Below are 27,868 nucleotides of genomic sequence, written 5' to 3'. Positions count from 1 at the left end.
ACCCCCTAACCGGCCCTAGCCTCCCTTCCCCCATCCCTGCGGCCACAGTCCCTGTCGGCCTCGGGTTATTCAGGGTATTTCCCGGCGACGGGAGGCTCTCTACCCCCGCCCATTCGCAGTAGGGCTGAGGCGCGCGCTTGCGCGGGGTCCGGGAAAGCGGCGCGTGCCAGGAGAGAGAGGCTGGGGGAGGGGGGAGGTGAGAAGAGAGAGGGTGGAAGGAGAGGCGAGAACAGCGGAGAACCAGGAACAGCACAGAGAGAGACAAGGGAGAAAGGTTGGGGGAGAGAGGAAAGAGGGAGGGGTGGGTAAGGGGTCGAGAGATAGCCATCCTCTGCGAACCCCAGGAGGAAAGCCCGAGCTGGAACTGGAGCCCTAGCCGGAGACGGGCACTGGGAGGCGGCCGCCGGGATCCGTCAGCCCTGCATGATGCGTCTCCGGCTCTTCTGCATCCTGCTCGCCGCGGTCTCGGGAGCCCGGGGCTGGGGCTACTGTGAGTGCGGGGCTCGCAGGCAGGCGGGGTTGGGCCTGGGAGTCTGAGGTCTGCAGGGCGGGTCCCGCACCGCATTGCGGCTGGGTGGTCGCGGGTCCCTTCCCGGCCGGCGCGCGCTCGTGCGCTTTCATCCTTTCCTGCCTCTCCCCGGCGCTCCGCAATGCAGCTCCGAGGCTGGCGCGCGCGCCCGGCGATGGGGCTGGGCTCAGAGCTGAAGATAGAGCCGGCCCGGGCGGGGATTTGGGACTGGGATCCAAGCGGGAGCTAGTGCCTGGGTTTGAGGGTTGGGAATAAGGGTGGTGCCAGTGACCCCGCTAGGGTTAAGGTTTTGCCAGGGGCTGGGGCTGGGCTTGGAGCTGGCCCAGGAACCAGAGTTTGGGGCTGAGGCTGGGGCTGGATTTTGGGGTTGGGATCCATGCAGTATTTGGTGACCCTTTATGATGCTAAGGTTGCACATGGAACTGGTGATGGTGCTTGGACTGGCTGGGGTTGGGACCAAGGCCTGGATTTGGGGTTGGTGCAGGCCTGTGGGTGCTGCTGACTGGGATTGAGGCTGGGGCTGGATTGGTGTCTTGGAGTGACTCAGGTTCTAAAAGATGCTGAGGTTTGGGATTGTGTTTGTGGGTGTACTGAACCCCAGCTGGTACTAGGCAGGGTCTGGCCTACAGGTTCTTCCAGAAGAAGAAGGCAGCCTCCCCGAAGTGTGCAGCTGTTGCTGCAGACCAGGTTGAGTAGATGGTTTAAGTTAGGGCTGGGTCTGCAATGGGGGAGAGAGAAGAAAGAGCTCCGGTTGCTCAGCGTGCTGGGCCTTTGGGAAGACTGGGAGGGGCCACCCTGATCAACATGTCTGTTCCCCCAACCCAGACGGCTGTGACGAGGAGCTGGTGGGGCCCCTGTATGCACGCTCCCTGGGTGCCTCCTCCTACTATGGGCTCTTCACCGCACCCCGTTTTGCCCGGCTGCACGGTGAGCGTGGTGGTGCCCCATGGTGGGGTGGGGGACTCTGGAGGGCTGGAGGTGAATGGGGAGCCAGTGGTGAAAGGCCTTGCCCCTTCTATAGGCATAAGCGGATGGTCTCCCCGGATTGGAGACCCAAATCCCTGGCTCCAGATCGACCTAATGAAGAAGCACCGGATCCGGGCTGTGGCCACGCAGGGCTCCTTTAACTCTTGGGACTGGGTCACACATTACATGCTGCTCTATGGCGACCGAGTGGACAGCTGGACACCGTTCTATCAGCGAGGGCACAACGCGGTACTCCAGGCTCCCTGCGCACACACTTGGGGAACCTTTTCAGCTCTGTGACCTGGGCTGGGCCGGGCACAATCTTGGGGGAGGGGCAGCAGGCAGTGGTGAGGGCACAGATGAGGAGCAGTGACTTCCTCCCCAAGGACTCAGTCCAGAGGGACTGTCGGCTCCCCATGTGTGCAAGATATTCCCAGTGACAGGGTTTAACATACTTCAGGGTAAAATCTGGGAGAGGTTCATGAAGGTGGTGACATCTGAGTTGACCTTTGAGGATATAATGGGACGCTCTAGGCTAGGGAAACTGTGTTTGTGTAAAGCCATGAAGGCAGGGGAGATAAGGAGTGTTTGCCTTCCAGAAGTCGAGATTGGCTAGATGCGACAACTGTGGACTGGGAGGCTGTGGAGAAACAAGCAGGGGGTGGTGACGTGGTCACTCCTCTTCCTTTGCCCCTCAGACCTTCTTCGGTAACGTGAACGAGTCGGCGGTGGTTCGCCACGACCTGCACTACCACTTCACGGCGCGCTACATCCGCATCGTGCCCTTGGCTTGGAACCCGCGCGGCAAGATCGGCCTGAGGCTCGGCCTCTACGGCTGCCCTTACAGTAAGGGTGTGAGGTCGTGGGCGGGGTGGGGGTGGTGCCCGGGAGACAAAGAGTCTCCCCGGTCCCCAACCCACCTAGTGCCCCTCGCGCAGAGTCCGACGTGCTCTATTTCGATGGCGATGATGCCATCTCGTACCGCTTCCCGCGAGGGGTCAGCCGGAGTCTGTGGGACGTGTTCGCCTTCAGCTTCAAGACCGAAGAGAAGGACGGGCTCCTGTTGCACGCCGAGGGCGCCCAGGGCGACTACGTGACACTCGAGCTGCAGGGGGCGCACTTGCTGCTGCACATGAGCCTGGGTGAGCTCAGAGATCCCGGCGCAAAGCCTGAGGCTCTCCTCCCACGTCTCTTGTTGCACCTCCTCCGCGAAGCCGCACCCCACTCCTTATCCTTCCCTTCCTTAGTGTTTGGACCAACCCACCTTTTTCGTGTAAAATTTGGTGCTAGCAAAACACTGGACTCGGGATCAGGAGAAGCGGATTCCAGCCTCAGCTCTACCACCTACCAGCGGGACAAGCACTTCCCCAGTCTGTTTCCTCATTGTAAAAACGTTGTATATACGTATACACACACGCCTAAAGCGTTATTATTTTGCATCTCAATCGCTTTTCATAACATCCACATGATGAGGTAGAAGCAACTATCGTGCCTCAAGTTTTACTGATAGGAAAACAGAGGCTCAGAGAGGTTAAATGGCTTACTCTAAGTCCATACTTGCCAATGGCCACTGCTCCATCCCAGGCTGAGGGTGGTCCAATCTCTGTATGCCCACCCTCCCTGGCTGCCCTGGGCCCTGGGCAGTCCCTCCTCTGTGCTGCCGGCTGCTGCTCTGCCTGGGGACTAGCTGGGCAGTAGGGCTCGCTTGGGTTTTCCAGGTTCCAGGTCTGACCCCGCCCCACCCTACCCTCAGGCAGCAGCCCCATCCAGCCAAGGCCCGGTCACACAACCGTGAGCGCTGGTGGCGTCCTCAATGACCAGCACTGGCATTACGTACGCGTGGACCGATTTGGCCGCGAAGCAAATCTCACCCTGGACGGCTACGAGCAGCGCTTCGTGCTCAATGGCGACTTCGAGAGACTGAACCTGGACACCGAGGTGAGTGGAGAGGGGAGGAGCCATTTGGTTAAGTGGGATGCTGGGTGGGCCTGTGGGGGACAGCACTTTTCTCTACCAGAGGTAAGACTCTGCTTTCGGGTGTCTGGATATGCTAGCAGCTCTTGGCAAACTCCCAGAAAGGCCTGGGTTTTTGTTGTTGCTGCTGCTATTAGCACGCAGATTCCCGGACTCCACCCCAGAACTACTGAGATGGAGTCTGGAAATCTGGATTTGGGGGATCGGACAGGATGAGAAAATTGCCCCCTTCAGGCCCTGATCTGCAGATAAAGAATCCCAGACAGGTTCATTGACTTACCTAAGGGCATGCAGCCAATCTTTGTTGGAGTCAGGGCTAGAACCCAAGCCTGGGGAGGCCCAGCGAGCTTCCAGCTTCAATACCGATACTGGGGCACTGTGTGTTTCAAGTCTTATAAAACTCAATCTGCCTGGAGCGTGGGACAGTGTACGGCGGGGGTGGGGGGGGAGCGTGAGAAAGGCGTGCGCGCTGCCGCGCTTGTCGGCTCAGTGGGAAAACTTCTGGAAACTTCACCATTGATCCTGATGGGAGTGCCCCCCTGAAGCCATTTGCAGTGTACTCACTCCTCACTCCGCCCCGCAGATGTTCATCGGGGGTCTGGTGGGCGCCGCGCAGAAGAACCTTGCCTATCGGCATAATTTCCGCGGCTGCATGGAAAACGTAATCTTCAACCGAGTCAACATCGCGGACCTGGCCGTGCGGCGCCATTCGCGGATCACCTTCGAGGCCAGTGGGCCGGGGGATCTGGGAGGACTGGGGCGTCAAAGCCGCTTGGAACCAATCATGTAAAAGCCGAGGACCCCCCTCCCCAGCGGGATGCTCAAGTGGGGGTGATGGTGTCATCCCTGCCTCACAGGAAGTGCGAAAGGCCAGCTCCCAACCCCCCTGTTAAAAGCTGCGGTGCGGTCTGAGCATCTCGTCAATTATAACTGAGGAAAATAAGGTGTAGCGACCCTGAGTGGCTCCACCAGGGGTCACGGAGCTGCGCAGGGGCTGAGGAGGGACTTGAACCCAGGGCTGTTTCGGTGTGTGGGTGTGGGTGCTCCCCCCACCCGAACTCAGGAGCGTAATCAGGCACTGCTGCCGGGAAGCAGGCGGGAAATGGCCTCTCCACGCTGGAAGGAAGGGAAGGAGCGGTCGCCCCTGGAGACGATGTAGATCAGGATAGAGTCCTGCAGGCCGACTTGGTGGCTGGAGACCCCCTCCACAGCTGGACATGTTTCTGGGGGAGTTGGGGAGGTGCACCCAGGGAACCTCACTCCTCACAGAGGTGGGGCGGGGCATCGGCTCGGGTGCTGACAGATCCTCACTTTCGTCCCTAGGGTAAGGTGGCATTCCGTTGCCTGGACCCGGTTCCTCACCCCATCAACTTTGGAGGCCCTCACAACTTCGTGCAAGTGCCTGGCTTCCCTCGCCGAGGCCGCCTCGCAGTCTCTTTTCGCTTCCGTACCTGGGATCTCACCGGGCTGCTACTTTTCTCCCGCCTGGGGGATGGGCTGGGCCACGTGGAGCTGATGCTCAGTGAAGGGCAGGTCAATGTGTCCATCGTGCAGACGGGCCGAAAGAAACTTCAGTTTGCTGCTGGTGAGGGGTGGAGGGAAGGGGGAGGCACAGGGAGGCCAGGGAAGGGCAAAGAGCAGAGGAGTTTGTAGGCCTGAACTGAAGCCTTTGCACACCGGAGAGGGGTGAGGGAGTGAGGGGAGGGAGCAGGGCAGGAGGTCCCAGGGCCCTGGGAAAAGGTGGGAGTGGATGGAGGCTGCTGGGAGTTGGAGGGCAGGGCAGATCTGAGGAGCTAAGGAGAAGCAGGAAGGCCGAGAATCCTGGTACTCTCCAGTTCCGGAGGGTCTCTGGAGGTGTCATTCAGTTATGACTTTTGTGTCAGCCACTGGGGTTCCACACAGTGAAGAGAGACATTCAGAGATGTCACCACTCAGGTTGATAAGTGTAAAAATGGGAGGCACATAGGCTACTGTTAGGACACAGAGTGGGGTTGCTGCCTCTTCTAGAACGTGGTGCCCCACCCCCACCATCCTCCTGTCCTGTCCAGGGTTCCGCCTGAATGATGGCTTTTGGCACGAGGTGAATTTTGTGGCACAGGAAAACCATGCAGTCATCAGCATTGATGATGTGGAGGGGGCAGAGGTCAGGGTCTCATACCCACTGCTGATCCGAACAGGAACCTCATACTTCTTTGGAGGTAAGCGGAGGCCGACCTGGCTAGACCCCTGTCTCTGGGTGGGAAGGCCCCATCTAAGTCCACCCAGACAGGGCTACATGGAGAGTTTTGTAGCAGTAAATCCCTCTTGTCCCTCTGGGGCCTTGGGGACTGGAAGGTCACTGTCATAGTCTACTAGCCCCCTTCCTTCCTTCATGTCTGGCTCTCCCTTGGCATCTCCCTGGGGGAGGGTCGCTGGAGTCTCCCCTGGGGAGGGCCTCACAGGGGTGGTTGCTCCAGGTTGTCCCAAGCCAGCCAGTCGATCGGGCTGCCACTCCAACCAGACGGCGTTCCATGGCTGCATGGAGCTGCTCAAGGTGGATGGTCAACTGGTCAACCTGACTCTGGTGGAGGGCCGGCGGCTTGGATACTATGCTGAGGTCCTCTTTGACACATGTGGCATCACTGATAGGTATCCAGAAGCCCCTCTCCCTACAAGAGGTGACCCCTCCAAAGCCCTCTTCCATGGTCTCCCAATGATGGGAATGGCCTTTCTCAATGATCTCCCTTCTCCTGGTCCCAGCTCCAAAGTCTCCTACCTGGGGATGATTCCTCCTTGACCTCTCACCTTCTATTTCTTCCCTTAAAGTGACACATGCTCAGAATGGAAATGAAGCATCTCTTTTTGGTCCTCGAGGGTTTTATTTGGGGGGTGGGGGAAGTAAGGCATTATTTATTCCTTTGGGGAAGGGGAAACAGTATAGTACTTGAGCCCTGAGGCCTGCCTAATGCCCCAGCATTTAAGCTTGGTAGGTGGAGTGTGTTTCGCACTGGGTTTTGGTGCTCCCAGGAGCTGGGAGCGAAGCTTGTAAGCATCAGACCGTACGCTCAAGCTCCCCGTAAGGCTCCTTCCCTCGGTGCTGACCCCCTCACCTAGGTGCAGCCCTAATATGTGTGAGCATGATGGACGCTGCTACCAGTCTTGGGATGACTTCATCTGCTATTGTGAACTGACAGGCTACAAGGGGGAGACCTGCCACCAACGTAAGCCAGCTTGGGTACGGGGGAGAGTCAGAGGCAGGGGAGGTCAGGAGGTTTCTGGCAATCCTAAGGCCGCTAGAGATGGTAGGGCTGGCCCTCCTAGCCCCCTGACACTATAACTGCCTTTTCCCCACCTCACCACCGACCAGCTTTGTATAAGGAATCCTGTGAGGCTTATCGGCTCAGTGGGAAAACTTCCGGCAACTTCACCATTGATCCTGATGGGAGTGGCCCCCTGAAGCCATTTGTAGTGTACTGTGATATCCGAGGTAAGCGGCTCTGACGGGTGGTGGAGGGGCAGCTGACGAGCCAATGCGGGAGTGTGGGGGAAATGGAAGGATGGAAGGGTGGACAGGGGCCAGTGAGGTTAAATGGTGGTGGGGGTAAAGGAGGACAGAGGGGGAAGGGGACACTCAGGGATTTGTAATCTAGCCTTGCAGGTAGATTCCAGCTTCCTGATCCATTCCAGCTGTCTCATCTCCGGCCTATGACGTTGGGGGCCTAGAGCTGGGCTGAAATGGAGCTGCTGGCCACGTTTCTTGTCTCTGGATTGCAGTAGTGGTGCTGGGGGCGGGGCAGGGAGATGGGTAGGGAAGGCCCGTCTCCAGCCACAGCTCTGTCTCATCCCCCTCCCCCAGAGAACCGGGCCTGGACAGTTGTGAGGCATGACAGGCTGTGGACAACTCGGGTGACAGGTTCTAGCATGGAGCGGCCATTCCTCGGGGCCGTCCAGTACTGGAATGCATCCTGGGAGGAAGTCAGTGCCCTGGCCAATGCTTCCCAGCACTGTGAACAGTGGATTGAGTTCTCCTGCTACAATTCCCGGCTGCTCAACACCGCAGGTTAGGGGGGGTGGGGGTGGGGAGGGCAAGGTGGAGAGCTGGAGGAGAGACCGCTGGGGTCTGGGAGAAGAGGATTAGAGGGTTCAAGGGAGCCCTGGGCTACAGGACTCAAGAAAGGGTCTGGGCTGGTTGGAAGGGTGAGAGAGGAGCCCAGAGGCTAATGGAGGGCAGGGCCTGGAGACTGCCTGCACCTCTTCCCCAGGAGGCTACCCCTATAGCTTCTGGATCGGCCGCAATGAGGAGCAGCACTTCTACTGGGGTGGCTCGCAGCCCGGCATTCAGCGCTGTGCCTGTGGTCTGGACCGGAGCTGTGTGGACCCCGCTCTGCACTGTAACTGTGACGCCGACCAGCCCCAGTGGTAAAGGGGGCAAAGGGACAGGGCTTGCAGGACGCCAGGGACCGCTGAGCGGCACAGGCTGAGCCACCACATCCTGTCCCCACAGGAGGACCGACAAGGGCCTGCTGACTTTTGTGGACCATTTGCCTGTCACTCAGGTGGTGGTGGGGGACACGAACCGTTCCAATTCGGAGGCCCAGTTCTTCCTGAGGCCTCTGCGCTGCTATGGTGATCGTGAGTGACAGACCCTTTTTGTGTACCCTCCCAGGGTCAGCTCTCCAGTCTCCAAAATCTAGGCTACCTGATCCACTGGGGGTCTCTAGGACACACTGCCAGACACCCCAGCTCCTGGTGTGATATGCCCACACCTGTGTTGTTCCTCGGCACCTTCCTCTCTTTCATTACACGCCTTAAGTTTCCCTGGGGACCCCTAGTTGTCCCCTTTTGCCCTGTCTCCCCCCCGACCTGAGGCTGCCTCACTCTTCTCCCCTCCTACCTCGCTGACAAGGCCTTCCTCCATCTGGTTTTGTAGGAAATTCCTGGAACACCATCGCCTTCCACACTGGGGCTGCACTGCGCTTTCCCCCAATCCAGGCCAACCACAGCCTTGATGTCTCCTTCTACTTCAGGACCTCGGCTCCCTCAGGAGTCTTCCTAGAGAATGCAGGGGGCCCTTACTGCCAGTGGCGCCGACCTTACGTGCGGGTGGAACTCAACAGTGAGCAGGCAGACGTTGCCGGGGGATGAAGATCCCTGGGGAGGTGTGGGGTGGGTGGAGGCTGGGACAAGTGACAAGGGGTAAGATGCCCCTCTGCGAGGCAGCATGGAAAGGGCTTCAGATGGCGCTGGCTTCTACACCCAGCTCTTTTTTTTATATATATAAATTTATTTATTATTTATTTATTTATTTTTGGCTGCGTTGGGTCTTCGTTGCTGTGCGGGCTTTCTCTAGTTGCAGAGAGCGGGGGCTACTCTTCGTTGTGGTGCGCGGGCTTCTCATTGCGGTGGCTTCTCGTTGCGGAGCACGGGCTCTAGGCGTGTGGGCTTCAGTAGTTGTGGCTCGCGGGCTCTAGAGCACAGGCTCAGTAGTTATGGTTGCACGGGCTTAGTTGCTTCGCGGCATGTGGGATCTTCCCGGACCAGGGATCGAACCCGCGTCCCCTGCATTGGTAGGCGGACTCTCAACCGCTGCGCCACCAGGGAAGTCCCCCAGCTCTGTCTTGACAGCTGGCTTCGTGACCCCGAGCGCCCACTTAGCCTCTCTGGGCCTTAGGTCCCTGACTTGTAAGGAAGCTGGACTCCTGGTGTGTGGGGGTCTTCTACCTGATGAGCTATGCTTCTAACCTGAGAAGTGGGGCTGGGAAGCTGGCTCCAGGGATCTGGGAATTTGAGAGAGACCAGGGGTATGAGGGTTTTTTTCTTTTTTTATACATTTATTTATTTATTTATTTTTGGCTGCGTTGGGTCTTCGTTGCTGCGAGTGGGCTTTCTCTAGTTGCGGTGAGCGGGGGCTGCTCTTCGTTGCGGTGCATGGGCTTCTCATTGTGGGGGCTTCTCTTTGCTGTGGAGCACGGGCTCTAGGAGTGCGGGCTTCAGTAGTTGTGGCATGTGGGCTCAGTAGTTGTGGCTCGCAGGCTCTAGAGTGCAGGCTCAGTAGCTGTGGCACACGGGCTTAGTTGCTCCGCGGCATGTGGGGTCTTCCTGTACCAGGGCTTGAACCCGTGTGCCCTGCATTGGCAGGCGGATTCTTAACCACTGTGCCACCAGGGAAGTCCAGGGTATGAGGTTTTAAGCAGTTTATGGGTTTTGTCCCAGGCTGTAGACAGATTGGAGGGACATTCAAGGAGCTCCAAAGGGTGAAGAAGAGGGGTTGTATCAGGTGAACCTGTGAGGGATCTTGGAGGTCTGAGTCCTCTCCCCCTAACCCCCAACGTTGTCCAGCATCCCGGGATGTGGTCTTCGCCTTCGACGTGGGGAATGGGGATGAGAACCTGACAGTGCACTCCGATGACTTTGAGTTCAACGATGACGAGTGGCACCTGGTCCGGGCTGAAATCAATGTAAAGCAGGCCCGGCTCCGCGTGGATCACCGGCCTTGGGTGGTGCGGCCGATGCCCCTGCAGACATACATCTGGCTGGAGTACGACCAGCCCCTCTATGTTGGTGAGCAGCAACCCAGAGGCAGGTCTGAAGCCTCTGACACCTTCCCCCGCTCTCAAGGCCACTCTCCTTGTTTCCAGGAACCCTGTGTCTTAGGTCCCGATCCCCTCGACCTCAAGAGTGAGCCAAAGGCCCACCTTTCCTCTCCAGTCCCTGGCATCTATTCTGTTCTTCTAGCCCCCTTGGCTCCCTTCCGAACCCCAATGCTTATCCCTGTCTCTGGCTCTACACCCATTTCTTGACCTGCCCACCTTCCCCAGGATCTGCGGAGCTTAAGAGGCGGCCCTTCGTGGGTTGCTTGAGGGCTATGCGTCTGAACGGAGTGACTCTGAACCTGGAGGGCCGTGCCAATGCCTCTGAGGGAACCTCACCCAACTGCACGGGCCACTGCGCCCACCCCCGGTTCCCCTGTTTCCATGGAGGCCGCTGCGTGGAGCGCTACAGCTACTACACCTGTGACTGTGACCTCACGGCTTTTGACGGGCCATACTGCAACCACGGTTAGTGCTGCTGGTTATGGGAGGACAGGGAGCCATAATGGGATGTAGGGAGGGCAGGAAAGGAAGGAGGGCACAAAGTCAGCATCGGGGAAAACTGTGGTCGTCCTGGGCTCCTGTGCTCTGAGCTGGGGCAGTCAGGCAGTTGAAGATGTTGGGTGACTCCAAAGGCATAAAGTGGGGCAAGGAAGGGATGGTACAGCTAGCTGGCACGAAAAAGATCAAAAGCAACAAGCAAATAACTTCCCCATCTTCCCACTGTCACCGAGGGAACACAGGTCACCCCCCTTGCAAGCATATCCCCCCAGGCTGCACGACGCCCTCCTATGCCATTTCCTATTGGACAATCGCTTCACTCCTAAAACATGTCTACAACCTGGTCCTTGGTTAAGGCAAGCCTTGACATTCACCATAGCAAGATTCTGCACATATACCCAGACTGCAGCCTCCCTAAGGCTGGTCTAGGGGGATGAGTGAGCAGGGAGGTCACTGGTGGGAGAAGTCTGGTGAGGTAGGGAGATACAGGGACTAAGGGACTGACAGAAGACCTTTGGTTTTGGTTCGGAAGCGTGAGTAGTGGCAGGTGTACCAGATGGGCTTATGGTATCTCGATTCTAATCTTGACTGTCCCCTTACTGTGCATCCCTAGGCAAGTAGCTACCCGTTTCTGAGCCTCGCTTTCCCAGCTGTAAAACGCGGGCGTTGGATTAGATGACCTTTTACATTTCCCATGATATTAGGATTCCATTCCGTGATACGGGGGTGCCAGAGGACCTAAAAGTGAAGGGAGACGGGTTGTGGTGGTGGCTGAGACTGGGGACATGTGCCAGAGGGTGTGTGTGGATGACATACACAGCGTCTGAATGTGGGAACAGGGGCCCTGACCTCACTCCCTCTGCCTTCAGACATTGGCGGTTTCTTTGAGCCGGGCACCTGGATGCGCTATAACCTCCAGTCAGCGCTGCGCTCCGCAGCCCGCGAGTTCTCCCACATGCTGAGCCGGCCAGTGCCGGGCTACGAGCCCGGCTACGTCCCCGGCTACGACACTCCCGGCTACGCGCCCGGCTACCATGGCCCTGGGTACCGCCTGCCTGACTACCCGCGGCCTGGCCGGCCGGTGCCGGGCTACCGTGGACCCGTCTATAATGTCACTGGAGAGGAGGTGTCTTTCAGCTTCAGCACCCACTCCGCCCCCGCCGTCCTGCTCTACGTCAGCTCCTTTGTGCGTGACTACATGGCTGTGCTCATCAAGGAAGACGGTAAGCCCCCCGAGGCGCTCGCTCTCAACTCCAGCTGTCTCTGGGTGCCCTCCATTCTCGTAACTATCGATTGACCAATACAAGGACTCAGGTGCTCTTACAAGATGGGGGCTTTGGGAGCTGAGAGGAGACCCCCCTCTTCCTCCTCCCCACCCTACAGGGACCCTGCAGCTGCGCTATCAGCTGGGCACCAGTCCCTACGTGTACCAACTAACCACCCGCCCCGTGACTGACGGCCAGCCCCACAGCGTCAACCTTACCCGGGTCTACCGCAACCTCTTCATCCAGGTGCGTGCAGGGGGAGGGGGACAAGGGAGGCGGGCCGGTTCAGACCACAACCTCGCCATCTAGGTTGCGGCAGTGGGAAATGCCAAACGTTTAGCATTTGTAGAGCACGTTCCAGTTTACAGAGGATGTTCATGTGTGTAATCTCACGGGACCTCACAACCTCTCTGTGAGGTGGTTCAGGTAGGCAGCTCTTCTTCTTGTCTTCGTTTGACAAATCACTAAAGGGGCTCAGACAGTAACGTGGTGTCCCCGAAGTCAAACCACCGTAAGCTGCGAAGACAGGGCTCAAAACCAGGTTGTTGGGTTTTTAATACCAAATCCTATGTCTGGGTCCAGGGGTTCCCCACCTGGGACTGAGCTAGGACTCACCACCAACTGGGAGAGGAGAGTTCCAGCCTGGCCTGGGCTACGTCTGCCCCCGGTTCTCCCTCCCTCACCTCCTTTCCCCTCCCCACTCAGGTGGACTACTTCCCCCTGACAGAGCAGAAGTTCTCACTGTTGGTGGACAGCCAGCTGGACTCACCCAAGGCCTTGTATCTGGGGCGCGTCATGGGTAAGCTGGGGCTGAGAGGGCGTTCTGGGTAAGGAGCTGTGGGTGAAGTCCCTGGAGCCCGGAGGGGAGTGAAGGACGGGGAGTGGCATTGAAGGTGCTGATAAAGAGTGGGAACCTAGAGATGGTGAGAGGGGGCAGCGCTATTGGTGGTCCAAGCCCGTTTCTTTCTGGGCTGCCCCTCCCTCAGAGACGGGAGTGATTGACCCGGAGATCCAGCGCTACAACACGCCAGGTTTCTCGGGCTGCCTGTCTGGTGTCCGATTCAACAATGTGGCCCCCCTCAAGAGCCACTTCCGAACGCCTCGACCCATGACCTCGGAGCTGGCTGAGGCCCTTCGCGTTCAGGGAGAACTGTCTGAGTCTAACTGCGGGGCCATGCCACGTCTCGTCTCAGAGGTGCCACCTGAGCTGGACCCCTGGTATCTGCCCCCAGGTACATCCCTGGGACACAATAAAGGAAGGGAAGAGAGGGACAACAGGGAAAGGAAATGATTCTTAACCTGGAGGCGGCTTCTCCTACCTGGTGCTTTCTCTTTTTCAGACTTCCCGTACTACCACGATGACGGATGGGTTGCCGTACTTTTGGGCTGTGAGTAGCACAGTCACTACCCTGACCTCCTCATTCTACCCTCTGGCTGTCAGCGTTGCCTCCCTGCCCCGTATCCTCAGGGCTGAGGGGTGGTGAAGGCACTAGGTGCATGGTGGCGCCCAGAAGGATGAGACAGGCTATGCTGAAGGTAGCTGATAATCAGGTTGGAGATTTTTAAATGTCTGAGGATGCTATAGACTTTTAATTGAAATGAAATATCAAAATGGGGCTAAGCTTTTACAGTGATGTGCCCATCAATGCCTGATCCCATATACCATCTCTTCTCAGTGGCAGTCCATTGCTGGTCACATCTGACTTTATGACCTTGTGGATCAGATAATCTCCACTTCCTGACGAGCAGCTTAAGTCACATGCTTATCTGCTGGGTCATGGTCATTATGTTCCACCAAAGTCAGGTGTTCAATATCTAAAAGGTCCCAGAATTAGGCAGGAACTGTTTATTAAAAGGAGCTTTACTGCACTATAAAAAGGTAAATTTTATGGTACGTAAACTATATCTCAATAAAACTGTTATAAGAAAATTAAAAAATAAAATGAGGCTAAAGGTAAGGGATGAGGAAATGGGGGTGCAGTAACATCCAGAGGGATGAGAAACTGGGGTAAGTACCAGGGATGTGCAAAGAGAATGTTACAAACAGAAGACGGCAGGGGATGAGCCAGGAATTTAGACCTACCAGATACTTAAGAATGGCTTGATGTGGCCATACAGCTGACACTCTTGTACATGTATGCTTTAGGCCAAAAGCATACATGTGTGTATGTATATAGGTGAAACCCCAAAGATCTGCCCTGAATTGTTCCTTTTTTTCTCTTTCAGTTTTGGTGGCCTTCTTGCTGCTGGGGTTGGTGGGAATGTTGGTGCTCTTCTATCTGCAAAATCATCGCTACAAGGGCTCCTACCACACCAATGAGCCCAAGGCCACTCACGATTACCACCCTGGCAGCAAACCTCCCCTACCTACTTCAGGCCCGGCCCAAGCCCCAGACCCGGCCCCAACACCAGCTTCTACCCAAGTTCCAGCCCCAGCCCCTGGCCCCCGGGACCAAAACCTACCCCAGATCCTGGAGGAGTCTAGGTCCGAATGAATCAGGAGAAGGGCTTCAGGGACCAAGTCCATCTCCTCCAAATTCCCCAATCCCTGCCTCTGCCCCACCCGTCAGGGACATTTGGCTCCTCTTAGCTGGCTCTGCTCACCCAGAGGCTTTCCCTCCTGCCAAGTGTGGTGGGCAGAGCCACAGATGGGACCAAAGGGAGTGGCTGCGCCGCACTGCCTAAACCAATGCCCTGCCCGTCCCCATGTCCCCAGGCTCCTGGTGGTTTGCCTGCCCCAGAGAAGCCTCATGGGGTTAAGACAGGCCCTTCCTGCCATCCCTGTCCCAGCTGCTGCCGGGGATTAACAACAGAGTGCAGGGGAGATTAACTGCCTCCCTTCAAATATTCAATCTCAGCAGGGACAGATGTGTGGGATTGCAGGGATGCACGGGGTATGGGGGGAGGAGGCTGCTGAATCATACCCCCCAGCCTCCCCCCTCCCCTGCAGAACATCTTCCATCGGCTTCCACTCAGTTGGGGATTAGGGAGGGCTTCACTGATGTCTCCCACCCCCGTTTTTTGTTTTTTACAGAGACCGAGAGGCCTCAGTTTAGCACCTTAGTACCTCCACTGCTTTACATGCTTAGCCAAAGCCATAAAAAACTTGCAATGTAGAGAGAATAACGCAGACACGCTGACTAGCCAGCCCTCTACTCTTCCTCCCTCTTCCAAGATATGCAGTAGCCTTGGTGCCCGTCCAAAGGCTTGGCCCCCCCCTCTCCAATGCATGAGGAGCCCTCTTTCCTCCGCTCAGAGATGCTGCTTCGTTCGCCCCGGAGGTCATATTCTTTATATATATTTTTTGTTGCAAAGTCTCTCTCTAGAGAAACTCTATATATTACTCTAATTTTTTAAATTATCAGTTTATATATAAAAGAAAAAATCAATCGACTGTCCTGTCCTGTGCTGTGCCCACGGTCTGTAGTGTGCTTCTCCTGTGTTGGAAGTCTCATGAGGTCTGCCGGTCATTCACCCAAGCCTGATCCGGCCTCCACTCTGAAGCTGTGCTCTCAGACTTGGAGCTGTTCTAATAAAGCAGAGTGACAGAGCCTAAGTCTGTGTGTGGTAGCTGGCGTCGTGGTTAGGGCACAGTGGGATGATTTTAAGGCAGCTAATCTGACGGCTCCAGAAACTCTATGGGGAGCACTCAAAATCCTTGCATCGCCTACTGGAAGCCTGCTTGCTTCTTGCCAACCCCCTACCCCAGATCTCCCCCAACCCCAGATCTCCGTGGACAAGCGGAGATCAGAATGCTACAGCTTCAGCCCGAGCTGCCCCTGTACCACCATCCCTGGATCCTTCCAGGGTCCGTCCCTGGACCCCGAAGCACACAGTACACAACTTGCCAAAATGGATTCTACCACTTTATTCAGATAAGAGGTCACAAGCCACAGGACTTTAAAGTGCGTGAAATTCACTGGCAATAGAGCCGCACATATACCAGCCTCCCCCCGCCGGTCCCCACCACCTTGCTCCATCCATCATTACATGTCTGAGGGGGAGGGGTTAAGACCCGTCATTCAAAGGTGGGGGACAGCAGGGGATAAGGACGGGAATGCTGGAGGAACAGCAGTAGTAGTGGTCTGACACGGGGAGGGGATCAACCACAGTGATTCTGTACACGGAGGGAAGGGTGGGGTCAGCCTAGCCTCTCAAAGGCTGGATGTAATTTTCCCCCCATCTTCTCCTTATAGCCAGCCCCCAGCATTTCAGACAGCCCTAACTCTTCCTCCTTCATCTGCCTCTGGTTTTTCCCTGTAATTTATGAGTAATTTGGAGCCCACAGTCCAGCTAGAGGGTGTCCCCTGTACACAATGCATACAGACCACAGCAGGTGTAGATTTCAGAATCATAGTGGGGGCTGGCCCAGTCTGGTGGAAAGAGGCTTCTGTCAGGAACTAGCTAGGCGTGTGCTCAGTGCTGGCTGCATGTGTGCCCACAAGTGTGGTGAGTGAGAGGATGTGAGAGAGTGTGTGTGTGTGTGTGTGTGTGTGTGTGTGTGCACGCACGTGCGTGCATGCACGTTCCACAAAAATCCCTAGGTGACAGTTTGGCCAGAGGGAACCCTACTCCTTGCTTCATGGGACAGCCAGTGGGGTTAGAGGAAGCGGGTGGTCAACACAGACTGGGGAAGAGAGGCTCTAATTCCCCAGAGAGAAGGGAGAAGCCCGCTCCCGTACCTAACACTCCCTAGGCCAGTCTGTACCTGCCCATGTCTTTTTCCCCAGCACAATGCTCCTTGTTCCCTGCAGCTCAGCACCAGCTGTTGACACAGGGGCGGCTCTCAGAGCTGGCGCCATTCTCACTCAGTTCTTCTGTTTCAAGGCAGCTCCTCCTGCCTCCACCATGACATAAGACAGAACTGAAGGAGAGTCTTCCACTGTCTCCTTCCCCCTCCTCCCTCAGGAACGAGATTTGGGCAGGGACCCCAGAGACCTCAGCTCAAACTCCACCTCAATCTATAGACCTTCTAAAGGAAATAAAGTGCTTTGCATGAATCCCAGAAAGAACAGCATCATGAACTGGCACAGGTGGCCGGCCCGCTTCTCGACACTTCAGATACCCTCTGCCGGTCTGCACCGCATGCGTGATGCCATCCCAAACACGTGCAATTTGGGAGCTCCTTGCCCACCTCCAAACACATACTGTCCTTTCCAACAGCAGGGGCTACAGACAGGAAAGTAATCAACCACTAACCTCCCCCCTCTCTAGTCCAGGCCTGCACCCCTGTACCCGGAAGAGAGGAGCAAGAGTGGCTCCCAGCCTCTAAGGGGAATGAAAGGCCTGAAGACAACTACATCTGCAGGGAACCAGAGCATCACACCCAGGCTGCAGACCCCCGCCCCCCACCCCCGTTCTTCAGTGGTGGCGTAATGCCTGCCTGCAGTCGCTAAGCCAGAACTTTGGAAGGGGCTGACAGGGCACTGGTACCTGCTCCCAGGAATCTGAAAACGTGTCTATCCATCTCCAGAGTACACAGAGAAGGTTTCTCAAAGCCTGCTGGGCCCCAAGCTTAGCAGTTTAATTACTGTCGTCAGGCTGGTTCTCACTCTCTGCCTGTGGAAGGATGGCACTCAGCTTTCCTTCTCCCAGCATTGAATATCTTTACTTAGAACCCACACTCTTTCAGTTTGAAGCCTGTCAGGAGGAAAGAGGTAGTAAGATGACCCATCTCCCCTCTGAGTTCGGTCTGTGCTGCCCGCCAGGCTCGCCTTTAACCCTGACCACTCATAAGCTCCAGGTACCAAACTTCACTTAGCCTGTCCTCTCCAGGTCTTAGGACCACAGAGAGATATGCTGGCAACCCAACTACAGAAGGACCCTTGATTTGGAAAGTTAGGGTAATGCTTGTTAGGAACCGTCCAAGTTAACTCCCGAGGCCCACAGCCTGGGTAGCTGATGAGAACTCAAGCGTAAGTCACCCGCCCCCAGCCTGTGCTCTCTTCCTCCGAGGCCTGAGATCGGTCTCCCACGTGTGCAACTCTCTCCTGGGAGCTCAAGCCCTAGCTGCCTCTGTCTCCCCTCTCACTGAGACAGTTTCGTCCCCGCTGGACACAGCTGAGGCCTCACTACAGAGGGAGCGGGTAGGGGTTTCTCGGTGTGGGAGACACATAGTGCAGGAAACTGGGGCAGCAGTGGTGTGTGCATGAAAGCAGGACAGTGCCGCTACCATAAGTGCTGGCGAGGGGCCCAGGAGGCCTAAAGGACATCGGTCTCCCTCTCGATCCCCACGTACTTGAGGGCATCAGCTTGGCTGTACCTGTCCCAAAGCAGGAGGAGGAACCAGGTTACTAGCAAGGCTTTTGGGATTGAAAATAAGGAGTCCCCTCCCGTTTCACTTCCCCTCCCACTCCCTACCAGCAGCTTACAAGGCTCCCGCTTCTGAGGCGAGGCATCAGAGATCAGAACAAAGAAAAAGCCTTGCCCACCATGAGATCTTCTCCTTCATCCGTATCGCTCACCTTAAGCCCCCAAATCAGTTTCAACAGCCGCGCCTTATACCTCTACGGTCACTTCCCCAGGACTACTCCTGGCTGCCTCACCTGTAATCGAAGAAGAGCTCTTCACCAGCCTGAATCGCCCTCTTGGCGAAGATCCCAATCCGATGATCCCCATTCACCATGACCACTGAAACAGGATAAACCCAAGGCTAGATTTCTACTTAACTCCAAGTCAACAGTCAGCAGTGAGACTGGGCTGATTTTCTCCAAATTCCCAGTGGAAACATACATGAAGTGGAGTTAGAAAGTACTCAATGAAGGTAGTTGTCTCTCTGCTTTTAGATCTGTTATTCTGGCCAGTGATGGGGGAAAGAATTATCTTTAAAAGACTCATGTTTTGGGGAAAATGTTTATGGTGTATCCAGTGAAAAAAGCAGATTGAAAAACTGAGAGAGAGAGGCTCAAAATGATACCAGACGTGAATCATGGTTATCTTTGGACACAGAAATAACTCAGCTGCGAAAAAACCTGAATAATGGATAGAAATCATAGTAAATGAAGCATCCACCTCCCACCCCACCTCCCAAGTTACCGGGAGCTCACCTTTGGCATAACAGTTGGGGTTCACTGAATGGTTTGCAAATCGAATTTTGTTTCCTTTCCGGGTAGCGTCCACTACAAAATCTGTATAAAGTAAACCAAGGAAGACCATGAGCTCACCAGGCAACTCTACAGCTTCCTGAGCCTGAGTCTGAAATCAACTCAACTGTAACAGAAACAATACAATGCAGGGGGGCCTCTGAAGCCAGCACACCCACAGGAGCTAGAAACCAGCCTCGTGTGGAAGCGCTCCCCGTGGGTGCCCCTCTTCTTGCTGGAAGCACATACCTCCCCTCCCATCTACTGGGGAGGGAGATTTCTGAGGTGTAAGTGCTCGGTGCTCTGAATACAAACACAACCCGGAAATGGAGGTTCTCCCAAAGCCAGTGAACTATGGCTCATGGAGTCTCTGAGTTCAGTTTCACCGCTGTGCTCTGAGCATCTGCTGGAAGACTCAGAGCTGACCTGAACCTGTACTACGACCAGGGGAATGTGGTAGCGAGACCTGCCCGAGACCACCTGGGGATGCGAGAGAGCCTCCCTACCGTTGTTGAGGTTGAAGAGGAAGCTGGACATGTACTTGTCATAGACCTTCCCTCGTCGATCAGCCTCATCCTGAGAGATGAGCTGCAGAGACAGACAAGGAACAAACAGGGGGATGTGGCTGTCTGTTCAGGGCACCGCACCCCGCCTCTAGAAAGGGCTGTGAGGGGGCTTATTGAGGACCATGATGAGAATCGTCGGACGGACAGCTCGGCTTCTTTCCTCCCAATCCCCACCCACCCAGGCTGACCAGCACTAAGGCTGACAGAGTCTCCTGCCCGCACCCCTTGAGTAGCCTGACTTGCCAAAAAGCCCAAGAAAGAGTGGTTTGTTTCAGGACTGCAAACCGTTCTGTGGCATCCCCCGAGAGGCCACATGAGAACTCAGCTGAGTTATTTAAAGATTAATTCACAGAAGTCTGGCCCACAGAAAATCAGGGTTTCTCATCAGTATCTCCCCAGATAAGAATGTGGGCCAAACCGATAGCACTCACCTCACCACAGTATTCAGAAATGAATTCGTTCTTCTGCACAGACTCCTTAATGAAGGTACCCCATCCGGCCACATCTGAGGGGGCCAGCAGCAGGTGCTGGGGAAGAGGGAGTCAAACCTCAGACTACAGGGCGTGTGCGAGCCAGTGGGGGATGCGTGCTGGACGTGCATGTGTGCTGCGGGGAGCAGGATGGAAAGAGCTAGTAACTGTAAGAGGATCTGAAAACAGAAAAGGCTCTAAGCCATTGTGTTCCGGTGGGAGGTGGTGAAAGGAGATATGACACCCCTTCCTCTAGCCCTGGGGACCTCCTGGGCCTGAGCCCATGGAACTCACTGTGGGTGTCCAGTAAAAACAGACAATGTCAACGACATGGCCCTCCTCTCTGCTCCTCTCAGCCTGGCCAGGTCAGGGGATCATTTTTCTAATCCCTCAAGGGGACCAAACACTTGATTAACTCAGAAAGCGTGTGTCTGTTAGGATTTACCGACACTGGTGGACAAACTGCCTAAGGAACCAGTAGAAAGGGGCCACTCGGACCGTCGGTCCTTCCCACTCCATCTGGCCCCGAGTCCTGGGAAAAGCCCTCACCTTCTTGAGGCCACGCTGGATGCTGCAGTTCTTACAGGAGACCACCTTGCAGTCCCAGTGCTCCGAGGCCCCACAGGTGAGACACAGGTCGGGGTCGCACTCTCGCACCGCCAGGTAGCACGGGCACTGCTTGGTGTTGCACTGGGTCTTGCAGCGACAGCCGGGAAAGCGATTCTGACCTGTGCAGGGTGCAGGCGAGGGTAGAGAGAGAAGCAGCCTAGTGCTGGGGCTCGGGTTTGACTCAAGGGACAGCAGGGAAGTCCATGTTATGGGTTCAAGGGTATGTGGCAACAGAGGAGAGAAGCTGCCTTCCCAATAATCACATACTCAAGTGTTTTTCAGAGAAAATGGAGTGCCTACCAACATTCCTGCCTGAAAGTCAGAAAAGCAGCTTTGACTCTGGAGATGTGTTTCCTAGAGATTCCCTAACAATGCTCTCCCCTGCTTTGTTAGTAGAATTTGGAAGGGAGGTGGAGAGTGCCCCAGAGAAGAAGAAATCAGTGCTTTTCGCTGGTAAATCCTCACTACCAAAACAAGAATCATTTTCAGAATGCATCCGTTCTATCATCCTCCTCCACTCCTCCCAGCATGAACACCCATCCCTCCACTGTGGTTAAGATGGATATCTGCTCTGGGTTAGGAGGTGCTTTCAGCACAACTGCCTGGGCACCAAGGTCTGCAAGCTCTGGGGGCTGCCTTCATACTGCTCAGCCTTGAGTGGAGGAGGGCACGCGGGGATGAGACGTGAGAGAGAAGCACTCTGAGCCTCTGTTCCACGCTCTGCTGACATCCAGACTGACCTGATGCTAAAACTCCAGATATGAGACTAAAACAGACACACACAGAATTGTAACCTGTATACATTGTAAAACAATATCCTGGATAGGGAGGCTGTGTTTTTGCACTTTAAGGAAAAAGATTCCCCTGTTTCTTAATGCTGCCCTGAAAGGTGAAGCTGGAAAAGCAGCTGATTTCTGTGTAATTGTTGCTTTTAAAATCATACACATCAGGGTTTTAAAAAAATGGTTCTTCCAGATCTTAAGTATCTTGTTTTCCCTGGAGAATGCTTCAAACACAGCAAGGAGAATATGACAAGGCCCGTAAGCAGCAAAGGGCCTGGGGGGTGGGGGCCGGAGTGGAGGGAAACCTAGGATGCTGAGGCCGACTACTGCAGCAAACGGAGAACTCTTACAGTCAGGGTTGCACTGGCAGAACTTCTCACAGAAATTCTGAGTCATGATGCAGGGGCAGGTGCTGTCACAGGGCCGGTCTGGGTGGTCACAGGGCTGGTAGTTGTACACTTGGGTGGAGGAGTTATCTAGGAGAGAAAAGAACAGACAGGACACTGCTGTGCCCACACTCCCAAGCTGCCCTCCCTCCCAAGGGTCCAGTTGCCCCCATTCAAAGGAGGCTTGTTCTGATCATAACCTTGGACACACATTTAGCACCTGAAGTGAGAAGCAATCACAGGTGATGGTTCATAAGCTACAGTGGTGTGATTTGCTTTGTGGGGAGAGTGTGGAAATGGTCCAATCACAGGGCAGCTATTTTAAACACTAAACGAAGCCTAAATCCTGGCAAATGGCCCATGATGAAAGTCAGAGACCACAGGCCTGTGACTCTACCTCCGAAGAGGTCTTCTCGGCTGCAGTGAGGGGCTGAGCTCTTCTCAGCTGCTGCAGGGGGACCTGCAATGTGTGCGGAGGCCGTGCCGGGTCAACAAGTGCAGCCATGGGTGGGGCAGCGGGAGGGGCGGCCACAGGCTGCAACCTGAGCGGATCACCCTGGTGGAACTTACCTTTCTTCAGCTGAATTTTCCTGCAGTGAGCAGCCCACAGCCTGCAAGAGATGGTACAGCTCAGGGTCATGGCCCTGGGGAACTCTGCAGATTCGGGTAAGTGATAACATGACCTGCTCTGAGGGACTGCTGTCTGATGACTGGGGATCCTCCCCAAATCCCTTCACAGGAGGCCTGGACGTTGGTCCATGGAAGCTGGAGTCCATCCTACCTGCAGCTGGCCTATGCCTCAGGATTTAGACGTGAACAACACCCCTCTCAATAAACAAACATACGTAAAAGAACAAAAACCAGATGCAAAACAAAACCCAACCCTCTACGTCTATTAAAATGCTATCATTTCTCCCCGTCTCCTCTCCCCTGCCCTCCCTCTCTTTGGGGAGGTAGAGATGTGGGGGCATTTCAGGACGGGGAGGTTGAAAGGGAGAAGACACAGGGATTTCCTTCTACATCTAGAACTGGTGTCAGTTCCTTGGGGAATAAAGCCAGACAGAGTGTCGGACACACACACAAAACCAAAAGACAAAAAAAGACTTCCAACCCTAAGCAAAGACTAGCTAGAAGGCAGTGTTGTTATGCAACTTAGAAAAACAACACAAATGCCAAAAACAAAAAAACCAAAGACAAAAAAAAACTCTGGTCAGAGCTGAGAAGTGGGCACAGTGGTAACTAACAGCCCAGTGAGAATAAATGGCGGAGTGGAGCCACGAGGCTAGCTCACGTCCTACTGGCCGGGAGCTTAGACGGAAAACCAGTTATTTCATGGTCCACAGCATCGAGGGACAAGGGAAGGGCTGGTCCAAGGCACAGACCCACAGGGAGCACTGAGAAGGCTGGCCCCCCGCTGGGTGATGCTGAACCGATGGGCAGTGGCTGAAGAGGGAGGCAGCAGGGAAGTCCTAGGGGAGGTCAGAGCACAGGGACAGCCCGGCCATAGAAAGCCCTCTGTCCGACCCTTGCCTGTGCTTTCTCTTCTTCTTCTGTGAGGGGTTCATGAGCTCATCTGTTGGCAGCTTCAGGATAAGTGATTCTTTGACTGCGAACTGGAAGACCTGGAAGAGAAATCCAACAGGACCTGTCACTTCTCCTTGAGCTGAGTGGTCAGATAAGTGACCCAGCCAGGTGCTGGGCTTGGGAGAGTTCTGGAGAGCTCACAGGCCGATGCCTGAGCATCTTCAGTAGGGAGAGATAGAGTGGCCCTGGGACATTGGGTTACTGGCTCTGAAGTTAATTCTTAAGTGTTTATCCTGATTCGAGAAGGAGAAATACTGAGTACAGGTACAGTTTTCCCGGTCAGTAGCTTTCATCTACTGCTCTGCCTACCAAGCCCTGAGTGGGCCGATTCTTACCAACAGTATCTGCCTCTTCTTAGGAAGGGCAGCACCGTGTACCTTGTGTGACTGAGTCTGACGTGACCAGAGGTACCACCCGGCTAAGCACTAGCTCCCTCTGTTGGCGTAAAGATGTCAGAGCCTTGACTATTTCAGTAGGACAGCATTTCAGGAAGGCTGGTTCCCGTTCAACGTGCTGCTTCCCTTAGAGCGTTCGTTTTCAGCTTTTTCTTCTCCATTTTGGTTATAGGCCCTCTTGAGATTCCGTGAAAACTATGAATCTTCTTCTCGGGAAAATACACACAAAAATGGTTTTGCACACATTTCTGCAGATTTTTAGGTCAAGAAAACCTGTGCCTTGGGGAAATAGATGTGAGCTCCAAAATGAAAGCAAACGGCGCTTCAGCTCACGGTTCTATTTGTTCTAAGTAGAGGGAGCATGAAGAACACGTCACAGAGACACTTTCAGAAGGTAGGGAGCTACGCGAGCAGGGCTCAAGCTCTGGCGTTCCTCTCTCTTTGGACAGTTTGGCCCTAACACCTGACTCCCTGTCCCTGTGCTTCAGTCTGTCTTCTCAGCGCAGGCTTTTCCTGCCTCCAGAGTATCAGCAGCTGCTATCAGATTGCGATTCTACAGATGATCTGAGTGAGATGGGCAAGTTCCAGGCCCAGCTCTCAGGGGTCCTATTTAGAAAATCTGATGATTCCACATTTGAAGAATACAGCAACTGAGAAGACTGATGGGTGGGGTGGGCTGGGGGCAGTGGCAGCTGCAGCTACAGAAGCAGGAGCAGCAGTGGAAATGCAAGATAAGAAGATCCCCAGAAAGACCCAGGAGTCCCTTCTAGGAAATGGGTCCACATTTAGAAAGAAAGGCAGGAACCAAAAAAAAAAAAAAAGCTGAAGAGGGTAGAAACATCCAGAAGAGGTAGAGAGTGGCTAGAGACAGAAATAAGAATTCAGCAAGGAGAGCAGATCCCCAAACCTTGCTAGGCCTGGCATTCGCAGGAGGCCCCATGTTTGGGGCACCCACCTCATGGCCCAGAAGCACAGGCTCATGAAGGACTGAGCCTTAGAAAGCTTTTGTCCAGACAGGCAGCCTTACAAAATGGCAAAAAGGGGACTTCCCTGGTGTCGCAGTGGTTAAGAATCCACTTGCCAATGCAGGGGACACAGTTTCGATCCCTGGTCCAGGAAGATCCCACATGCCGCAGAGCAACTAAGACCGTGCGCCGCAACTACTGAGCCTGTGCTCTAGAGCCCATGAGCCACAAACCGCTGAGCCCACACGCCACAACTACTGAAGCCCGCACGCCGAGAGCCCATGCTCCGCAACAAGAGAAGCTACCGCAGTGAGAAGCCCGCGCACCACAACAAGAGAAAGTCCGCACGCAGCAACGAAGACCCAAGGCAGCCAAAAAAAAAAAGGCAAAAGGGCCACCAGAGTAGCAACTTGTTCTTATTCCTTTCAGACAGTACCTGTTTGCACGTCTTAGTCCCCAGAAGCCTGGCTATTGAACAGAAGTTGTTGAAGTAGGTGCCGTGAAAGACTCGAAAAAGAGATTCTTCAGCCCCGGTCCACTCCACAGGCTCCGAGGGTGCTTCCACTACACAGAGCTGAGGTGGGGCCGGACTAGCCTTCTGTTTCGTGGGGGTCTGACAGCGAGAGTTAGCCTCTAAGAGAGGAAGAAATAAGAGAAACAGAAGAAGGTGGAGTGCAGTTGTCAGCAGTGGTGCGCCACAGACTCAGTACTTCATTCTAAAGGCAGAATCGTTAGAAACAAAAATGTTCCCTGTCCTTACTGCTTACAGGTGAACATGTGGAAAGAATGAACAATTTTATGGTAGTGATGTTAGGTGTTAGGCAATGATCCTGGGTTTACCTTGTGTGGAAAGAAGAGATCATTTTCTGTTCACTGTACCTGAAGAACTGGAGGCCCAGTCATTGCCAGTGTCCCTGTCACTGTCCCCTTCTTTGGTCTCAGCCACAGCAGAGGCTGAAGTGTTGGAACAGGAAGCACTGACCACGTGGTGCCTTCGCCGGCGACGCCCGGAGCACTTGGAGCGAGGGTTGTGGAGCATGGCATACTCCTTTGCTCCTTCCTGCAATGGCCGTGTCACAGTTAGGAAACAGAACCAGGCCCAGAGCCACCACGTTGTTCCCGTCATCACAAACTATCTTCAATATCTGGGCTTACTTACAACGATGCCTTTTCTTTTTCTTTCTTTTCTCTGTACCACATAAGTATGACCACATGATAGTTTCTTAACATTCTAAAGCTTACAAACTTATACCTCTTCACAAAACAGCTGCCCTATAAAATAATCTTTAGAAAGATATAATCAATGCATCTATGCACCTTCAACTGTCTGGTGAGTTGTATCTTACGTTCATTTGCATGCTAGCTGTCTGGAATTTGAGAACATATTCTCCTGTAGATGAGAAAATGAGGTTCAGGGACTTCCCTGGTGGTGCAGTGGCTGAGAATCCGCCTGCCAACGCAGGGGATACGGGTTTGATCCCTGGTCCGGGAAGATCTCACATGCCGCGGAGCAACTAAGCCCATGCGCCACAACTATTGAGCCCACGTGCCGCAAATACTGAAGCCCGTGCTCTTTAGGGCCCACATGCCACAACTACTGAAGCCCGTGCCGAGCCCACGCTCTGCAACAAGGGAAGCCACCGCAATGAGAAGCTCGGGCACTGCAGCGAAGAAGAGTAGCCCCCGCTCGCCGCAACTAGAGAAAAGCCCGCGCGCAGCAACAAAGACCCAAAGCAGCCAAAAAAAAAAAAGAAAAGAAAGAAAGAAAATGAGGTTCAGAGAGGGGAAGGGGCCTGCTGAGAGCATGTAGTTAGTATTCCAGAGTAGGTACAAGAATCAGGGCTCTTGGTCTCCAGGCCTCACTCTTCCTTACATTTAACCACACGGTCTCTGTTTCAATAAGAAAATGTATAATCCCTGAATTTGTATAATATTCCTACTTAATTTTGGAACTTCCCTCCAAGTCAGTATTTTAAACTTGGAAGAATACTGTTTTGTTACTTTATAGCTACGTTTATTGTGGGGTTTTGTTTTGTTTTTTTTTAAAGACCAAATAACATCATTCAGCTTGATCATCTGTCTTCTCACCAGACTTGGTTTCCAAAGATTTCTAGCTGTTTCTGAAAACTAAATCTACAAGTAAAGGATAAAGGTTTACCATTACTAAGGATATTCAGAAGGCCCTAAAAGAAATTCCAAGAGAGAAGTTTTGAATTTAATTGAATCTGATATTAAGGGCCTATGCTACGATGTGACATACACAAGATTCCAGGAAAACTACTGTGGAGAGGGCAATGTCCTTCTGAGTTATATAAATGCTGCTATGTTGACATAACATGGTGTTAAAAACAAAAAAGCATGGACTGTGGAGTTAGACCAGAGCTTGAGTTTCCTCACTGCCACACCACTGACATAGTAACAATCTTGAGGCAAAATATGTAACTTTTGTAACCTATAGTTTCTCCACCTCAAGATGTTGTTATAAGCTTGAAAATAAGATAATATATGTTAAGGGCCAGCCTACTGCTTGACACGTAGGAAAGCGTTAATACACATTACGGAAAAAATAAATCAAAGTCTATTTATTCTTTTGCTTTACCATATGGCACATTTTCCAGATTTTTATCCAGTGAAATGCTCTACCATCTTCCTTCTATTATCCCACTAAAGATGGTCCCAGAGGCACTTGGCTGTATAACCTCATTTTAATTGGTAGCAGAAATTTTATCAAGGTATTTTATTCTTTACCTAAGCTCACCCTGTTGTGTAGAAAGCAGAACTGTGTCTTTGGCAAGTCCAACTGAACCTATTCCCTTCGAGCTCTCAGTGTACCGCCTCCCCACATGAATGCAGGAGACTTTATGCCGCTGCATGAGGTCTGTCCATCGGGGAAGGGTCCATCTGGTTGATTAACTCACATAAGACATCAGCACCTTCACGTGTTATTCCTCCTACATTTATATGCATTTAAAGGGAGACAGCAAAGAAAATGGTGTCTCACACACACATACAGCTCCAGTTCAAACAACACAGTTTCAGACTCTGAAATCTGAGTAGCTGATATTTAGAGCGAGAAGGCCTTCAATGTTCTTCAAACCTCGCTCCACAAGACTAACTTCACAGTCCTACTGCTGCAGTAACTGGGAGCTCCTTAAGAGCAGAAGCCATGTTTCATCTGTACTGTGTGACCCCCAGGGTGCTACGTACCAGCTCACTTGGTTTGTG

The 27,868-nt window shown here is 54.1% G+C and overlaps 2 protein-coding genes across 4 annotated transcripts in view; one reads left to right on the top strand and one right to left on the bottom strand.

Annotated features, from left to right (window-relative positions):
- The first annotated feature begins 408 nt into the window (after positions 1–408).
- CNTNAP1 (contactin associated protein 1) lies at positions 409–14,504 on the top strand. Its single transcript, XM_082678609.1, has 24 exons — positions 409–490; positions 1,355–1,456; positions 1,551–1,744; positions 2,194–2,341; positions 2,434–2,637; positions 3,249–3,433; positions 4,053–4,196; positions 4,793–5,054; positions 5,518–5,667; positions 5,926–6,097; positions 6,563–6,669; positions 6,816–6,935; positions 7,305–7,508; positions 7,711–7,867; positions 7,953–8,080; positions 8,379–8,564; positions 9,788–10,009; positions 10,267–10,506; positions 11,409–11,762; positions 11,923–12,050; positions 12,510–12,603; positions 12,791–13,036; positions 13,145–13,192; positions 14,031–14,504. The coding sequence occupies exons 1-24, from the start codon at positions 424–426 to the stop codon at positions 14,297–14,299; spliced, it is 4,131 nt and encodes a 1,376-aa protein (XP_082534735.1). The 5' UTR covers positions 409–423; the 3' UTR covers positions 14,300–14,504.
- Positions 14,505–15,664: 1,160 nt separating this feature from the next.
- Positions 15,665–27,868, bottom strand: part of EZH1 (enhancer of zeste 1 polycomb repressive complex 2 subunit) — a 31,926-nt gene continuing 19,722 nt past the window's right edge. For all 3 annotated transcript variants that reach the window (XM_082678624.1, XM_082678622.1, XM_082678623.1), the window contains exons 11-21: positions 25,523–25,703; positions 25,080–25,276; positions 23,230–23,321; positions 22,270–22,310; positions 21,664–21,789; positions 20,472–20,650; positions 19,884–19,979; positions 19,393–19,474; positions 18,851–18,931; positions 18,350–18,434; positions 15,665–18,066 (exon numbers count right to left, since the gene is read on the bottom strand). In XM_082678624.1, the coding sequence (XP_082534750.1) occupies positions 18,006–18,066; positions 18,350–18,434; positions 18,851–18,931; positions 19,393–19,474; positions 19,884–19,979; positions 20,472–20,650; positions 21,664–21,789; positions 22,270–22,310; positions 23,230–23,321; positions 25,080–25,276; positions 25,523–25,703 (1,221 nt within the window). In that variant the 3' untranslated portion in view covers positions 15,665–18,005. The remainder of the gene's footprint in view (positions 18,067–18,349; positions 18,435–18,850; positions 18,932–19,392; positions 19,475–19,883; positions 19,980–20,471; positions 20,651–21,663; positions 21,790–22,269; positions 22,311–23,229; positions 23,322–25,079; positions 25,277–25,522; positions 25,704–27,868) is intronic.

This window comes from Grampus griseus, assembly GCF_964374135.1.
Source record: "Grampus griseus genome assembly, chromosome: 20".
NCBI classification, from domain to species: Eukaryota; Metazoa; Chordata; class Mammalia; order Artiodactyla; family Delphinidae; genus Grampus; species Grampus griseus.
The sequence above is the reverse complement of the archived record's forward strand: the minus strand, read 5'-3'. Positions and strand labels throughout refer to the sequence as shown.

Excerpts from the sequence above, each read along its gene's own strand:
- CNTNAP1 (XM_082678609.1), top strand. The coding sequence starts at position 424 with ATGATGCGTCTCCGGCTCTTCTGCATCCTGCTCGCCGCGGTCTCGGGA. Across the intron at positions 4,197-4,792 it reads ATTCGCGGATCACCTTCGAG|GGTAAGGTGGCATTCCGTTG; the intron begins GCCAGTGGGCCG and ends TTTCGTCCCTAG. Across the intron at positions 7,509-7,710 it reads CCGGCTGCTCAACACCGCAG|GAGGCTACCCCTATAGCTTC; the intron begins GTTAGGGGGGGT and ends CCTCTTCCCCAG.